Source organism: Plectropomus leopardus, chromosome 11 (genome assembly GCF_008729295.1).
Source record: "Plectropomus leopardus isolate mb chromosome 11, YSFRI_Pleo_2.0, whole genome shotgun sequence".
NCBI classification, from domain to species: domain Eukaryota; kingdom Metazoa; phylum Chordata; class Actinopteri; order Perciformes; family Serranidae; genus Plectropomus; species Plectropomus leopardus.
The window spans coordinates 34,223,867-34,242,592 of record NC_056473.1 but is presented as its reverse complement, the minus strand read 5'-3'; the positions used below and the strand labels follow the sequence as shown (position 1 = coordinate 34,242,592).

The following is an 18,726-nucleotide window of genomic DNA, read 5'->3' as shown; positions in this document are numbered from 1 at the left end:
CTTTTGAAAACTCAACGTCTTCTGTCACCGTGTAAACTGACAATGCGCAGATCCTGTGAAACGGTGACATCACCGCCACACTTCACACATGCATGCGGTGCCAAGTAAGTATTTAGTATATTATAGTATATATTACTATATCTAGTTAGTATGCTAAGTTATACTGCCAACTACTGGTCTGGCATGTATACTACAGCGTTTTCGTTTGTTTTTGAGGATCCATGTACAAGAGGCTCGTTTTTACAGTGTTATTATATCAAATTTAAAAAACACAAAGTAAAGACTTTTCTGTATTAAATAGAGCCATTCCTGTCTAAATGTTGCCACAGGAAAAAAGGTTTAAAAAATAATAATAAAATATAAAATAAAATAAGGAGACTGAAATTATGACAATTCTGTAAAATAATTTAAAATATATAATTATGATAATAATAGATATTTTTTGGACATTTTTCCCAAGCTTTTTTTAAAAAAAACCAATTTCCTGCAAAGAAAGAGTTTGAAGGTTTAAATACTTGTGAGGGCGTCTGAATGCAGCACAAGAAAAGTGATTTCAAAGGGTTGATTTAATAAAAAAATCTGAAGGAATTTATCCGTACACTCGCACTGTACCGACAAAGTGCCAAGACACTGAGTATTTCTCTGGCAGAGAGTGCAAGCAGGGAAACATTAAGAACCGATCATCAGCGGGTGTGTTTGGACCTGTCCACGCCTGGTTGTGGGAGTTTTCGCTCCACTCTGCGGCCGGTGCATGTTGATTTACGGCAGCCCAAACTCGCTGTGCCGCAGCTGTCAATGCAAAAACATGACAACAATGGAAAAGGTGAGCTCCAGCTCCCCGCCTGCTGCAGACACATCCTCACACACCTGGTCCGTTAATGAGTCCGGGGCTCTGCGTCCCAGAGAGGAAGACAATTATTTCCAGAACATGAAATTTTACAGCCGCTCAAACAACAAACAGCAGCAGACGGAGGGGAAATATCTGGGAGTATTTGAGCGTTTGATGTCAGCGAGGCCGATGTGGGCAGCTGCCACTCTGAGTTATAAACTGTACGTAAAGGAGCGTGAGCCCTTTGTGTGTGTGTCTTTATCAACAGAGAGCAGAGACGCTGCAGGGGGACAACCAGCCATGAAAAACCTGAGAGACAGTTTGCCAAAACACTTAAAGTCAACCTCAGTCTTCCTATTCTCATTTCTCCTCTTCTGTCCTCTCTCTGCTGTCATAAACTGTGTCATTTCAGTGAAAATGAAGGCTGTAAATTCAGAACGGGGTTAAAAATCTCACTCTGTGTTTCAGCGTTAAGTACAAAGCCAATCAGGACATTGTTTGCCTAGCTTAGCATAATGACTGGAAGCAGAGGGAAACAGTTAGCCTGGCTCTGTCCAACGTCCAAAAATGCGCCAACTAGAACCTCAACTTCATGCCTACATTACCCACAATGCATAAAACAATGAATTAAACATTTATTTATGTATGTGTTTTCAAATTCTGTCGTGCAAACAGTTATGCCCGGTCAGGACTAGAGTCCAACAAGTGCCTCTGTGATCATTTTAAAGTTTTTTCACTGCAGTATTTTTAAATAATTAACCCTTTGAAACCTGAGCAAACTGGCTTGATTTCTCACAAAATGGAAAAAAGGCAACAAGTAACTTAAAAAGAAATGACCCAGAAAAATTTGCAAGAAATTAGTAAAAATTCACAAGAACATTTCTCGAAAAGTAGCAACAAAAAAGTAAAAGAGCAAATTTATAAAATATAATAATATTATTTATAAATAAATAAACTTACATGATAAATCTAAATATTTATTGATTTATTTATTTTTGCATCTTGTCATGTAAACAGTTATGCCCGGCCCGGCCTCTGATCATTTTGAAGTTGCTTTACTGCAGTATTTTCAAATAATTAACCCTTTGAAACCTGAGCGAATTGGCTTGATTTCTCACAAAAATATGGAAAAAGACAATAAATAACTTAAGAAGAAATTACCAAAAAATTCATTTAAAATTTAAAAGGAAAATTTCCTGAAAGTTGCACAAGAAAGAAAAAGAACAAAAACAGGACTGACATGAAAAAAAAAGCGATAAAATAACATTTTATCGCTGTACGTTACCTTACAGATATAATTTTATATATATGTAAATTGTGCAGAAGTGGCCAGAAATACTGGCAGTTAATCAGAGTTGCAGGTCACCATGAATAACTCCATCATTATGCTAATAAACATGAAAAAGCCTGTTTGGGTGGAGGCTGCAGTACACAGAGGTATGAAGTAAAAGACAAACACCCCCTCTTTAAAGGTAACGTTGGACTCATCAGTATGGCTCGAGTTAAACGCGAGGCTCTGCATGGAAAGCATATAAAATAATCCCTGTTTCCGCGGGTGATCATTATATTTGCAGGGTGGAGGGATCAAAGCGAGTTAAAACACGGCCTGTTTGCTGCAGAGAACCTGATCAAGCACTGAAACTAACGCGGTTCAAAGACGAAAAATGTCTTCAACCCCGAGGGAGAAATAAATGAGGGGGTAAAAAAATGCCCCAGTGTGACCCATTTATGCTTTCTTTTTCATATTTAAAAGTTGATTTTTTTGTTTTCTATGTCTTATATCAAACATCCAAATCTCAGCGGCACACCGCAGGTGAGAAACTGTAAACATGTCTGAATCCACAGCCGTAAACTGGAGAAATTATTGATGTCCTGCAAAACCAACACAAACAGCTACATTAACAAAAAATAGACAGATTCAGAGAGTGAGAGTTTGGCCGCACTGGGGTGCTTAATGGCACCAAAGTGTGAAGGATAATGTGACTTTAGTTCTTTTTCTGCTTTAAAAAGGTTTCTATTCAGATGCTCTCACACATCTGATGTCAAAGCGTCCTTGAACACAACAACACAGTGAGTTTTCTCAACAGCCTCCACTTTCCAGCAGTATATAAGAACTAAAAGCTCCATCTTAAACAAACTTCAGATAAATATAAGCACACTGTGCTGATAATAGGCCAACCTCTCCTGACTGCAGGACTCTGACATGAACCTCTGCCGTGCTATTAATCGTTTTTCTTGGAAAAAAAAAAAGGTTTGAGTAGGCCTACTTCTCCTATAGCTGCTAAGAGCCTGCCAACATCCCCAGTTAGAGAAAGTTTGACAAAAGGGGAATGTGTCTGTGGCCCCGGGCCCCCAGATCACTTAATCTGCCCCTGGTAATAATAACAAGAGCTCAGCGCGAGCGGCTGGATGAGACACGGAGCGATGCGCTTAGGCGTTTCAAAATAGTTCATCCAAAGTCTGACTGAACCTGAAACTAAAACTTAGCAGTCTGTAGAAATCTGAAGTCACTTTGTACAGCCGAATATTTGGCTGTTTGTTCATACAGACACTTTGGTGCTGTGAGGAGAATCGCGCTCTGTTTGACTGTCTCACTGCGCTGCTGTCGGACCATCGGCTGTTTAATCCGCAAAAATGATTCCCGGTGGGGAAAGGGTTAACTGAATTTTTAAATAACCGAAATAACCGACATGGGCAAGATTACATCTCTTACTGCATCCCCCCTTCAAAGCAGTACTGAAACGGGCCTGGGGTGGATGGATGATGGCGAGACGGAGGGCTGAAGCTCCAGATGGGGTTAATAATGTAAGATAGTCTGATGACGGACAAATGGAGAGGTAATTCAAAAGGTTTAAAACAGGATGAGTGCAGCCTGGAGGGAGGAATTCAATCAGACGTGACTTTGGTCTGAAGGGTTTCGGCTATGAAAAGAAAACTGATTGCAAATACAAGAGGTGTCATTTCCCATTTCACAGACGGAGATCTGCAGAGCCTTTGTGCTTTACAGTACCTCCACTCAATTAATACTTCATGAGAATACAAAGGAACAAGAGAAACACACACGGCTGCGTGGGCTGATTAAAGCCAAAAATCATCTTACTGAAATGAATATTAAACCTATACAATGGAAACATTTAGTTTAAAAAAGAAAAATCGAATGTTTTGTTTGAGAGTTAAATTATGCTCATTTGGGGGCTGATAGATCGCTGCTGATAACTGAACATTAAAAAGAAAAATCGATTAAAAGAATAGCTGCGGCACTGCTGGAGCTCCGTTTTTATACCCAACATGATAGAGAAGCTTCCTGTGAAAAGACAAAAATAAATAAATAAGGAGAATCACACTGTGCTGATGCACAGCAGCCCAAACATGTGACTGAGTCTCTGCTCACGCTCCACTGCTCTGGGAACCACGACGACGCTGAGAACCAGTTCAGAGCAGAAATCGTTTCTGTCTGCATGCTGTGTTAATTTAGTCCAAAAAAAAGAAAAAAGACGATAAAAAATTGCTGATATCCTTTTTTTTAATGACTATATTGTAGGGCGAAAGCTTCTGCACACCTGTAGGTGGACAGGTATGTATGAGACGCTGACAAAAGCAGAACAAATACTTGCACATTGTTCTTCGTATGTGATATTTTGATTTAACTGTGGTTTTTTGATGCTGCCCTCTTTTATTTACAGACAGGCTCTAAAAGACGTGCTGTAAATTTGAATTATTATATTAATCTTCATTGTGTTTTACTGTATTTTTGACACAACCACATATGTATGTATATTTTTTCTTCATATGTTTTATTGTATACCCAAATAGCAGCGTAATTTGTCTATTTAATAAACTGTTTGATTTATGGGATAAAATAAATGCCCAAGTTTCATCCCCACATTCATGAAGCAGATTCATAAAGTGCAAATTATTTGCTTGTTAAAAACATTTGCAGTTCAGACACCTCTTAACTCAGATTGCACCGCCCTGGGCGAATCCACGTCTACTAATCTTTCTATTGACTTTGTGTGCAGCATTAAATTAGCTCGTCGTTCTGTCTGAAGACACCTTCAGGACAAACGTCACATTTTTTGCCCCGTGAGCTTCAAATAGCAAAGCTGTCTCTCCGTCTCTAGGCTGCTAACAGCTTGTTAATGCATTCGTGCAATGTGAAAAGAAATATTTTATCTGGGCCCTGGACGATTTTTTTTTATTTTTGCCTGTAACTTCCCTTGAATTTTTGGCAGTGCATCAGTCTCCGGTAGAGACAGACTTCAGCCTTGGAGCTAACTAGCTGAGTGACACTGATGGAGGACTGAGGGCGTCATGACTCTACAGACTGCTGCCAGGCCATGTTCAGCTGACAGATACCAGTTACATGAGACACCTACAGTATGTCTTTTTTTAGGGTGGATTACGGCCATTGAAGTGTTTTACCAAGTTTAGCAGTGAGAGGATTTAGTGTTGTTCCTGAGAGAAGCAGCCTCTAACAGAGCGTCAGGTGGAGGTGGAACGATAATAAAGAACGCATGACACACGGCGTACGATTGCTTTTCTGTTTCTGCACTCGACAGCTTAATTACGCCGAATCAGAAACAAAGCATCAAAGCAAAGAAAGCAAATCTAAAATGACACTTTGCACAAACTCGACACCTGTGCGAGTCGTCCCGAGAGCCTGCGAAGCTGCTACTCAACAAACCTTTTCTCTTTCAGAAATCTAAATTTGCACTCTGCAGCACAAGAACGTGGAGGCATCGCAGCGGAGACCAAAAAGTCTCAGGAGCGTTTGCAGGGGGACCGCAGAGCAGGCCGCCGTCTCGACAAACGAGCAGCGCGCGGAGACGCCTCGGGGGACTTCATTAGTCACCAGAAGCACCGAGCGAAACCGCGGGCTGATCCGGCTGCCACACAGGGACATGATGCGAGCCGCTCAACCTGTCAATACCTATTTATTTATGACAAGTCATAAATATCAGCGGCCTCCGGAGGAGCGAAGATGAAGGCGGCTGTCTGAGTGTTCGAGGCAGCGTGAAGTTAACCCTGCGTGACCTGGCTGGTAAGACACTGAGTGGCCACTGTATTAGTGTAACCTCCACAATCTGATTCAACTTTTGCCATAAACGTCTGTTTATGATGCAAATAATATGGAGGTTTTTCATCAAGGTGTCATGTTTAGCAAAATTCCCAGAAAATCACTGGAAAATAAAAAAAAAAAAAAAAGCAAAAATAAAATAAAATAAGCAAAAAAAAAAAAAAAAAAACAAGAAAGGAGGCATGTGAAAAAAACTCAAAGAATTCAACATAACACAGGGTGAGTAACTGATATAAAACATTTTTTTGGATTATTTTGAAAAAATAAAAGAAAATAGTCTGACAATAAGTTTAAAAAAAAGGAAAAAAAATTTAAAAAGAAACACAAATGAACTGAAAAAAAGTGTTTAAAAAACTATTTTTTTTATTTCCCTTGGTTTTTTGCCTGGACATTTTTCCCCAGCTTTTTTCAAATAACTTTCTACATTTACTTATTTCTAATTTGTTACACATTGATTACCAAGTTGCTCATTGCTTCTTTTTCCAATGTTTTTAAAAGAAGTCTCACCAATTTGGTCAGGGTTCAAGGTTTCATGTTTCATGAATTTCTGTGAGCACTTTGAATGGTCTCTTGCCAAAACAAATAAACTTGCCTTGGTACAGGTTTCAAAGGGTTAATATTCTGACAGATAAAAATAAAAACACCTTAAACTAACCTAATCATGAGCACAACCTCGAAAAGTCTTCAGTCTTGAATATTTTCACAAACAGCCACACAAGACCCTTTTCTCCATAAAGTATAAAAATAAAAATAATGCCTAAAGTGAGAACCAAAGATCTGTTCTAATATTTATTTTATGGTTTTTACCTTTACTGCCGATATTGCTCTGCACTTTGTAACATTTGTTCTGAAAGGTGTTATAAAAAATAAAATATCATTATTCTAAAAAGTTGAGTCCAACCCGACGCTGCAAATATGAAGCTGTACGGTTTTTATCTGAACTCCCCCTCATATCATCACACACGGCTATGTGTCATCAGTCTGGTGTTTTCGGCGCGCTGCTGCCTTTCTGTTGTAATTTGTTTTTCTCAGCCGAGAGGTTTGTGTAGGTGAGGAGAGAGAGCGCCGGAGAGCGAGAGGTTTCCCCGTCAGCATGTTTTGAGTATGTGCTCATTCAAAAACAAGGGTTCCTGCAGCGCTTTCTGGACCTGCTCCTGTGGGTGGACAAATTGAAAGAAGGTCCTGACTACACAGAAAAAAATACAGGTATTGGTCACCGCTGATGCAAACAGCTTAAAATAACCAAAGTGTTGCTACATTCAGCAGGAAAGCAGGAAGCTGCTTCAAACTCTGGAGCTGAGGCGATTAGTCGAGCATATAAACTCGACTCATTTCTTCCGGCATGTGGAGTTCGGACTGATGCTGGGCCAGCTCATTTGTGAGAATGGCCCGGTGATGGTAATGTTGGCAGCCAGAACTGGACCAGTTGATTTGGACCAGTTGATTTGGCCCAGCTCTAGGGCGTTATTCACCCCGAGTCTCAGCCATGTCAGGCAGCCAGACGCAGCTCAACTAATTTCTTCCTGCGTGCCAAGTTTGGGACGGTGCTGGGCCAGGTCATTTTTGATAATGGCCCAATAACGGCAGTTTGTTTGACCTGGCTCTGGGACGTCATTCATGCCGAGTCTCGGCTGATTGAGGCAGCCAGATGTGGCCCATCTAAGTCTCAGCCGAGTCCAACAACTGGACGTGGCCCGACTTCTTTCTTTGAAGTCGGGCCACGTAATCATCACTTATCCCAAGTCTCAGATGAGTCGAGCAGCCGGATACGGCCGGACTCTTTTCTTGCTGCATGCAAAGTTCAGGCTGATTCTGGGCCATGTAATTTTGGACGCCTGGCTACGACTGTACACTAAATCTTGTGTTTTGGACTGTTGATTGAACATAACATTTCATGTCACTAATCAAATATTTGACTCATTAATAATCGATTACATCAGTACTTTATGTTGCCACATTTATATTACAACAGATACACAAACACAAAATAATCAGTGTGAACACGTTGAATTTCAGTTTCCAATCTGCAGCAGGAAAAACACATGGGGCAGTAAAGAATTCACTGCTGTGTCTGAACTCACAAAACCAACATGGAAAATAAAGGTGCTGCAATTTTAATGAGTTCTCTGCAGCTACACAGCAGCAAAAAAACACAGTCTCTTTCACACACACACACACACACACACACACACACACACACACACACACACACACACACACACACACACACCACAGCTTCATAGGCTGAAAACTTGAGTTTTTTTAATGTAAACCTTACAGCTGGTCTTACAGCTGTTACAGTTTGTATATTCATGCCGATCCATGCATGTAATGTGGAGCCATAATTCCCAAGCGAGAGCAATTTGTAAATTATAGCTGCACACCGTTAGCAGCATATTCTGAGGTTAAGACCAAGCCCTCAACAGCAACAACAGGCTTTAAAGCCAACTGACCTATCGTTAAGCCCCGCCCTTGAGCACCAAAAGCCAATCACATTTCAAAGTCAAAGTCAAAGTCAGATTTATTTGTCAATTTCTTCACATGTACTTGACATACAAAGGAATCGAAATTACTTTTCACTCAGACATCCCGCTCGTAGACCTCACAATAAAAGCATCACACACACTTTCACACACCGATGGCCGAGGCTACCGTACAAGATGCCTCCTGCTAAGCATTCACACACACTCACACACTGATGGAACAGCCATCAGGAGCAATCCGGGGTTCAGTATCATGCTGAACAATATTTTTACATGTTGACTGAAAGAGGGAATCGGGGATTGAACTGCCAACCCTCAGATTAGTGGACGACCTGCTCTGCCTCTGAGCCACAGCTGCAAACCGCTGGTTTACAGTTCAGCACTTCAGTTTGATTAAAAAGGTAAAAATGAGGCGCATGTAAAGGTATCAAATCATCTAAAAGATACAGAAACAAACATCCTCACAGGTACTTGCAGTGTATTTCCTTCTTTCTTATCTTTGCCTCATTATCTTTCTCTGTTCAGGAAGCACATATCTGGTTTTTGGAATTCACTGTGATCAACAACAGAACAACACTTTTTGTGATTAAAAGAATAAAGACGTTTAACATTTATAAACGTAAAAACTCGCTGAGAGGCAGACTTGATTATGAAAATGTCCATAAACACAATTATGTCCCAGTCCTGTTCTCTATTGTCTCTTTCACTTTCCTTCCTCACCTCACCTCCTCTGAGGAAAAAGGAAAGAAAACACAATGCAATGTGCCACTCCCTCCATCTTTCCTGCCAGGCGTTTCCTGGTTGGGACTCATGAGATCTCATGTCTCAACACAGACGCTCAAACAGTGAAAGTTGTCAGAGAACGACGGCACACTTGGCTCAGCGTCAGACAGATGACTCATCTGTGTGATCAGCCGTGTTTGTTGTACCGGACTGTATTATACCTACTGCCGTTTGTACCGAGTCCTCTCGTGTGTTCAGAGTGACTGTGATGATTCCTGCACAGCGAACACAATCTGTGCATATTTCCGCATCAATACTTGAAGCACAAAAACTGTAGCGTAAATGTAAGTGGAGTTGGGTCGATGTCCAGTCTCACTGGTCTGCTGTACGAGCTTAGACTGGTTTGATTTATGCAAACTGGCTGAAGCTGCAATTGTCCTTGTGTCACGTTCTGGCAATTTTAAGAGTAGCCTAAATGTGGGACAAGGTAACTCCTGCACATCTAGTTTATTTCGGACGTCAGCTAAAAAGGCAAAGTCATTTTGACCTGAAAAAGATCAAAGAAGGATTGAAACAGTGTTTGAATAAAATTGTGTCGCATGAAGTAAGTGTGCAGGCGTTACCTTTTTCATCATGAACGCTGCTTTTTTCTAGCTTTGCACCTACGCGACATGCATATAACCACCCTCTTCAACCTGCAAAAGTAGCGTAAGTCACAGCACTAAACCCAACTTAAATAAATAATAGCATGATTTATATAATATTATGTTTATAAACTGAGTAATGAAGCCACTCAATATCTCAGCAGAGGGGGAGAGCAGTCACTGATTTCCTTTTGAGCTGATAAGGAGATATTCCCTTAAAAAGACTAAAACTGCACCAACATGGCAACATTTGGGATTTGAAGCCAATAAAACAGCTGTTTTTACTGGCTTTAGTGTGACATGAACTTTCATCAGACGCTGTTTCTATTTATTCCTGGTGCACGCTTTGAAAGCGCGGCAGTGAAAGCGGACCAGCTGATTCATCAAGTTGCTGTGAGGAACAATTTAAATGAAATGACATGCAGCGAAGGGTCGGGGCCGGAATCGAACCCGCAGCCTCCAGCAAATTGATTAGACATTTCACACACATCCATATTGTGTGCTAAAATACCAGTTGGAGAAAAAGAAACCCTTCATGCACAGGGTTAAACTCACTGTACTGTACTGTACTAAACTGCTGACTGCAGACAGTGTGAGCTGAGTGAGGGCCGGCTTTGGCCGCAGGGCCGAGCTGACTCGCTGTCTGATGCTCTTCACGGAGCTCCCCACTCTGCTGGAGCCCTGCTGAGACATCCTTTCACTTCTCCGTGAGGAGGAGGAGGAGGAGGAGGAAGAGGAGGAGAGGTTACATAACCCTCTGAGAAGAGCTCCATCTCAAGGAATCTGACAGGGGAAGGAGAGATGACAAAGGAGGACGGAAGTCGCCTCCAGCAAGTGTGTGGCCAAAAATCGCGCCCACTACTCTCACAAAAAAAAAAAAAAAAGGAGCCTCCACATCAGCAGAAGTGGCTTCTTACAGCAGAGAAGCAGGAGGAGATGCTGTTTATCTTGTTTGTGTAATAAACAGCTGCCAGGGGATTAGATGTGTGCAGGGAGGGGTGCGTGGGTCTCCATCAGGAGGGGGTTTCTGCACTTACGGTTTCCCTGCTCGGTTTGCCAGCCGCGCTTGGAAACAGGACAAAAACAGTAAAACTGGGGGAAGACTGGAGGCTTCCGATGTTTGAGAGGCAGGAAAACACAACAGGTGGGCATTTCCTCTTAATTTCATGAAAGATATCTCGCAAATAAATGAATGCATAAATATTCTCTCATTTCCATTATTGGCAAACAGTGGTCTTCATCCAGGTTCCACATGCATTTCTCAATATTTTAAATCAGACAACCTTTAAGGCAGTGGTGGAAGAATTATTCACATCCTTTACTTAAGTAAAAGCACAAATACTAAACTATGGAGAATACTCTGTTACAAGTAAAAGTCCTGCATTTAAAATGCTACTTAAGAAAAGGCAAATACATATTATAAGGTAAAAGTATAAGGTATATAAGGTATAAGTAAAAGTACTCAATGCAGAAAAATCTTCAATAAAAACCTCAATATTATAAAAAATAGGAAAAGAACAGCCAAAACTGCAAACTTATTAAAATAAGAAAAAAAGCCCACAAAAAAATCTGAATTATTTTTTAAAAAATGAATAAAGATTTGTAAAAAAAAAAATAGAAAAAAAACACCCTTGACATGTGAATGAAAAAATAAAAATAGACTCAAATGTTTATAAAAATAGTTGGCAATTAATGATGAATCAGCTGATTGATTAATCAACTAATCATTGTAGCTGCACTTGTATGAACACTAATTAAATTTATAGCAAAATGTCATATTTTATAAACTCTTCTTATATTTTTATGCAAAAATCTCCATCTGTAAAGTAACTGAAGTGTTCAGATAAATAAAGTGACGTAAAACGTTGAATATTTCCCTCTAAAATGTAGCGGAGTAACAGAATTAAGTGACATGAAAAGTGCAAGTACCTTAAATTTCCACTTAAGTACCGGACTAATAAATATACTGAGTTACACTCCGCCGCTGCCTCGAGGCTGCAGCACAGATTAAAGGATGTTCAGAGACGCTGCTGAGCGATGCAACAAGGTCCGAGGCACTAACAGCATAAATGTTTCACTCCTTCACTGATGTGGAAAACACTTCGTCCACTTCTGAAGACAGACAGGTAAGAAGACGCCGGGCAGAAAGTTCTGCAGAAAAAGAGCTCAGAGCAAAGTGTGATGTGACAGGCAGCGAGGTGGTTAAACCTCCGTCGCTTCAGGCAGCTGTCCGACCGAGCTGCTGCTGCTCTGCCTCCCTGCAGCTACCAGCCGCACATCAACCAAAACTCGCTTCAGGATTCTGCTGCTGGAGATCTTAATCAGCCGCCGCAGCCGCAGAATCAATCTGTCTCCACTGAAGGGCGGGAAAAGTGCTGAGGCTCGGCTCTTTGGAGATTTAAACTTTCCAACATGCTGCTTTTTCTCAAAACACATCCGTCCCTCGTACCTTCGTAACGACGTTCTAACTAGATTTCTTTGTTCCCTTTAGACCGATAAAGTGAAAAAAAAAATAAAGGAAAACAAAATTACTATCGACTTCTCCTCTCACCGCACGGTTTAGTCAAAGTCCTGCACAGATCATGTCAGATGTGTAGCTCCGGGGGTTAGAGCCTGATCGGCTGCTTATTCAACTTGAAATGTGAATTATTAATCAGCATTAAGAATGAACCTGAGTCGTCGTGCTCTTTGGGAAATAAACATCCCTTAATTTATCCTGGAGGCCTCGGGTGAAACCAGGGCCGTTTCCTTCTTCTCGCCTGATTTACAACATGTTAATCTGCTCCTGGAAGATTTCCTCAAAATCAGACGCTTGTTTAGTTTCACAAAAACATCAATCAAAATCCCGGCGGAGAGAAAGGACACGGTATTATGTGCTCCTGCACCTTCTATTACTTTCTGGATCCCTTACAACTCAGGCGACCTTCGACAACCTCCGACACAAGAGCCGAGACAAAACTGAGCTTTTGTAACGCTCCAGAGTCTCTGCTTCACAAAAAAGCAGAGATCCTTTAAACAACAAGCTGAGAGGACGCCGCAGAGCTCATTCATCCAACGTTTAAACTATGTAAACAAGGAAAGCCTCGATGTTGCACGGCTGGTTTCTCCGCTTCAGTTTCTCCATAAAACTTCCCCTGAAGCCGTCAGAGCTGACGGTCAGTGTGATTCATATCTGAGAGGCTCGATACGCAGCAGACTGATGTCACTACGTTAAACCAACACCAGAAAACCTGTAAAATCAGCAACCACAATACAACATTTATATCTGGCTGAAGGGGACAGCAACGAATAAATACTGGATGCATCCATGAGCAGAGCTGCTGTGAATTCTCCAGTTTGGAAAAGAAACCCTCAAAAATCACAAAAACACCACGTGATTGTTTTATAAGATTATGATTTTAGAAGAAACAGCAGCAGCGTCGCAGCAGCAGCTACGCAGCAGCAGCTACGCAGCAGCAGCCACGCAGCAGCAGCTACGCAGCAGCAGCCACGCAGCAGCAGCCACGCAGCAGCAGGGACGCAGCAGCAGGGACGCAGCAGCGGCGTCGCAGCAGCAGCAACGCAGCAGCAGCAGCAGCAGCAGCAGCAGCAGCAGCGTCGCAGCAGCAGGGACGCAGCAGCAGCAACGCAGCAGCAGCAACGCAGCAGCAGCAGCAGCAGCAGCAGCGTCGCAGCAGCAGCAGCGATTTACCATGGGAACTCCTTGGTCTCGCCATTCCAGCTGATCCGGCAGTGCTGCACCGTGCTGCACTCAAACCACAACCGATGGGAGTTGATGGATGAGAGAGTACGGAGAAAAACCGCAGTGGTGCCGTAACACAACACACATGCAACCGGTGGAAACTCAGGGCTCCAGTTTGTTATGAACCTCAAGAACCACAGTCCAACACACGTCAAAAGACACTTCTTTACACTGACAACTTTTGTGGAAAATAAAAAGTTTTCAGCCTCGGCTTTTTCACCAGCTGCAGCACGTGAGGTTTAAAGTTAAGTCATCGATCAAAATACCCAAAAAGCTCCAGATCAGTTACTAAATGAACCTTGAGGCGAGACTGTTTTGTCGATTCATGAGCAAAAGTCTAAACCCAAAGAGGGTGTGAGGTTCCATCTTTGAGTTCAAGGATTATATTTATATAACTTCACTGCATCAGGAAAGAATTATAAAAAGTCAAAATACTCGGCAGCAGTTTTTTCTTACGCTCATGAAGATAAACTGAACTCTGATTCTGTTTCACATAAAAACAACTCATGTCATCATTAATGTGTTTTTCTGGGAGGTGAAACCTTGAGGTGCGAGCATCACAGAGGCCCACAGTGAACCCGCTGAGCGCTGAGTTTGTGCGCTAAGCACCGGCTTGCATCATTAACTCCGCCTCCAGAGGCACGGCGGCCAGCGGGAAACCGACAGGATTCAACACGGCGACTTAAGTTTCTGTGCAGTTGAATTATTAGGAGGGAAAATATTCATTTCTAACACAGCTCAACACTAAAGTCCTGCATATGTGCGCTCATTAAATCATTATTATAACTGCTTTAAAGAAATACTTCACCCTAAAACCATCATTATTTATCAATTATTCAGATTTATTCATTTTGGATTCTTTGTTTACTGAAGGCATGCGAGGAAAATAGTCATGAATTCAAGGTAAAGGTTTACGGCAGAACACATAACGTGCGTACATACGTTGATGAAACGAGCGGTGATTGGCTGCTCGTGTCTGCATCATCATAGTGAAAAATGCAGCCGATGTTTCATCAGAATTGAAACTTTCATGTTTTGAAATCATGTACAGAAAGAATCCTGCAACTTTTCACTGTAAAGTTCAGCGAAAATTGAAATGATAAATGAATAAACAAATACAGCATCCTGAGGTTTCACATTCCCGTCACTGTGGCAGGCGCAGCAGGATCAGGAACACTGAAATGACATTCGTCCTCTGCAAAAAAATTAAATACCCGAATGCCTAAATTAAAAACTGAATACCCGTCCAATTACCAAATACTTACAGCTCTACACAGAATAAATCTCTAAATTCAGCCTGGATACCTGGAAAATCCTGGCTTATTCCACTTCCCAGGTTTTGAACCATAGCCACCAGGAGCATATATTTCACCCTTTATTTACTGAGGCTGGTAACAGCAACCAAAAGCAAAGAGACAAAACCAGAAGTGGAACAAACAAACAAAGAGGCGGGTCGCATCAGGTCGGGGAGGTGAAGACGAAGAGCTGCAGCGTAGCTGAACTCTGACTTTCTCGCTAACCTCTGGGTCATTTTCTTTCTCATTAGCTTCTTCCCATGTTTCTGAATAAAATAAAGCCAGTTTGCCCAGATCTCAAATGGTTAAATGAATAATTTGACTGTATTTCCGTCTTTGCTGAGCAAGTTTTGTGTCAATGGAATTAAAAGCCCGTCCCATATACACGCCTGTCCCAAAAATAAGCCTGCTGAGTTCATCGATTTAAGCACTTATTAGCCGGGATATTAACTGAAGTTTAACAGAAGGTTAATATTTGTCCCAGCACTGATCCAACAACATCGTCTATGCACAATTGGTGTACATATTTGTTTGTACATATTTTTATTTTCTAGACTTTCTAGACTGTTGAGTTGTTGGCACCTTGTTTTTATTATTCAATATTTTTCATATTTGTAATTATTTTTTACTATTGTATTGTTCGTCTTTATCCTGCACCTCAATTCCCCCACTGTGGGACTAATAAAGGATTATCTTATCTCAGATTGGAGGATTTCTTCTCAAAACTAAGTGGAAAGTTTGTAAAAACAGTGTCTGCTTTTCCTCGGATCTGCTTCCTGTCACAGTTTGCCCTCCGATGACTTTTTCCCCCTCAGGTAAATGCACTCCTGCCGATCAGCCGTTATCCTGAGTGTGCTATCGATCCCTCCGCCCTGCAGTGATCCGCAGCGGTCTGCAGGGCGACAGTCAGGGGATTCAAACTGCCGCCTCCCCCGGGAGCCCTGCTACATGAGGAAGTCCACTTCCTCTGCGAGACAAGAAATCAATGCCACATTCTCGGCTCACTTAATGGATTCACACTGTTTATTTATGAATCAGCGCGGGAAGCAGGACTTCCATCATGGGGTTTGAGTGGAAATTAATGCTCGAAAAAGCGACCGATTTCTCCTGCTGGATCTCAACTTTCAGTCTCATTAACGTGACCCGGGTTTAATAATCTCAACTTACAACTTGTGCACAAATAAACTCCCACGTCTGCCTTCTGTCGCGGCAGATTCATCATGAAAACGCCTTGTCTGCATATAGAAACCAAAAGCTAGGAGACGCTCATTAACACGCCTCCCGGCGGGACCGGACGGCACGGGGGCCCTTCAGTGGGATTCCCTTCAGTCGGATTCCCTGTTCGTGTTCGTCAGTGAGAGCTCGCAGGTCCAGGCCCTCCAGCACCGCGGAGACGCATCCATCTGAATCTAACGTGGGCAAACCCGGAGAGAGCTGTGCACCAAATCAGCTGAATGGCTCTGAAATGTGGTGTAGCCGGGGACCATGACAGTGCATCCTGCAAGCCAACGCACGGACCCCAGAAAGCAAAATCCACACTACAACTTCAGACTGAATGCAAAGCTGCGTCTGCTTTCCATCGAGCAGGAAGTTAAGGCGAATTCAACAGAATCACCTTAATGTGAGAGCATTTTAAGGAAAGGAAATCCTATAAAAATGGCAGTTTACATGTGTTTTTTTGGTTTGCATTTAAAGGCTTTTGGCACAAATATAGATTTCATTGAGCATGGAGTCAATAAAACCAAATTGGATTTTGCCCCAATTTCTTATCTGATGTATGCATAACCTGGTTTGAATGAGTTAATGTTTGTATCACAGGGTGGTTGATTCTTTGACACGTTGTCAAGGCGATTCAAAAAACTGCCAAGTGCTAAAAATCACAGATACTCTCGGTTCTCTTCAATGTTTTTATCACCATAACAGATTCCCTTCAGCTTTCTTTCCATTTAAGCTCTACATGAGGCAAAACATGCAGGTACATATGACAACCAGAAGACAGCACTACACAGGTGAGGTGGATGTCCAAGCACTAATATTGAGAGATATTTGAAATTGAACAGTTGGATCACACTGGCAGATGTTGCCCTCTAAGCAGTGTTTTAATACAGCAAGAATGTGGAAGCAACTTAAATGAAGTTTTCTGTAATAGTGATGTGTGAATAACCCGGTTTGAATGAGTTAATGTTTGTATCATATGGAGGCTGGTTGACATGTTTTCAAGGCGATTTAAAAGACTGCAGGGAGCTTAAATGAGCCGAAAACAACAATATTCCCAGTTCCCTCGAATGTCTTTACCAGATTCCCTTCGGATTTCTTTCAATTTTAACTTGACATGAGGCAAACCAAGCAGATAGACATAAAACAAACCGTTAAAAGAGCCAGCATTACACAAGCGAAGTGAGTTTTCAATTCGGCTTTGATTTCATACAATATGCAGCGCTTATTTAAGAGATATTTGAAATTTAGCAGCTGGATCACACTGGTGGACGCCGTCCGCCAAGCAGTGTTTTGAAAGGTAAAGAACGTGGAAGCAACAGGAGACTCGAAAAGAAAATAAACTCTTTTGTTGAAATAAGTGACTAATGGCGGATAAAACTGATGCCGAATTAATCGTTAGCTTCTTGTGATATCAAAACCACTGAAACGTATGTTGTTTATTTCAAACATTTTGACAGATAAGAGATTCAGATTTAAATTAAAATATTTCTCATGGACGTTCGCTAGCAGCTTCCTTCGTACCAGACAACAGGTGCATGCAGACCGGGCAGACTCACCTTCTGCTGCCGCCGGGCCATGTCGGTGGGCTGCTTGGCGTTGAACGGGTAGGCGATACACCGCAGGACGAACACATAGATCTGCAGTTTAGTTTTCCTGTCCTCTTCCTCCTTCTGGATCCGCTCGCGCTCCTTCCTCTCCTCCTCCTCACCTGTGGCGCTGCTGTCTTTTGCACCTTTGCCGGGTGCAGCTCCAGGTGCGGCGGACTGCCGCCGCTGGCCGGCCGCCCGGCTGCTGCTCCCGCGTTTCCCCGCCGAGGAGGCAGCCTGTTTCCGGGCAGTCTCCTGCACAACTTCTGGGTCGGACTCCCCGCCGGTGTCTTCGCTGGAGGACGGGTCCAGCATGCTTCAAATCCCGGTTCGATCGATCAAAACAAAGACGGGAACAACTGTTTCAGCGTTAGTTTGTTTGTTTTAGTCGACGTGGCGTTAACGGCTGCACTTCACCGACCGACGCTGCGTCCCCGCTGCGGCCGTCGGTTGTTTAAAGCCACGACCCGAGAGGGGCGTCGGTGTTTTTCCCGGATGGCAGAAAGATTCCCGGTAAATGTTTGGAGGTTGCGGTCGCGTGCGCTTCGTTCCGTCGCACTGGGAATATGAGTGTTGGAATGGGAGCGCGCGCCCGCTGCCACTGGCTGCTGCACGGAGCTCGCGCGCTCTGTGAGTGAGCGCTCCAGCACACAGGTGAGCAACCTGTAGCTGCAGCCGGAGATGGGACGACAGCAGCGAAGAGGTCTCACTCTGACTGAGTTTCAGGAACCAGAAAACTCGCCAAACACTGCGAGTCTTTTTTATTTATTTATTTTTTCATATTCAGATCTTTTATTTAACCCTTTAAATCCGAAGCAAACTGGCTTGATGTCTTTCAAAAACATGGTAGGGCGACGAGCAGCTAAAAAAAAAAATGGCCCAAATATTACCAAGAAATTATTTAAACATTTACTAGAAAATTACCAGAAAACAAGCATGAAACAAAAAAAACTAAGTTAAAAAACAGAAGCAACAAAATGTCTTCAAGACAGTGCTACACATATATAATTTTTAATCATCTGTAACACAATATTAAACATGTAATTAAAAGAATTATAAATATAGTTTTGTGGACATATTTATTTCGTTTTTTAGTATCTAATAATAATACCCCCACTACTTTTTAGAT

At 42.3% G+C, this 18,726-nt stretch overlaps 1 protein-coding gene across 1 annotated transcript in view; it reads right to left on the bottom strand.

Moving 5' to 3' along the window:
• cadps2 (Ca++-dependent secretion activator 2) overlaps nt 1–18,209 on the bottom strand; it is a 187,322-nt gene extending 169,113 nt beyond the window's left edge. The window contains 1 exon segment of the mRNA XM_042496456.1: nt 17,568–18,209. Coding sequence (XP_042352390.1) covers nt 17,568–17,912 — 345 coding nt within the window. The 5' untranslated portion in view covers nt 17,913–18,209.
• Nucleotides 18,210–18,726: the final 517 nt, after the last annotated feature.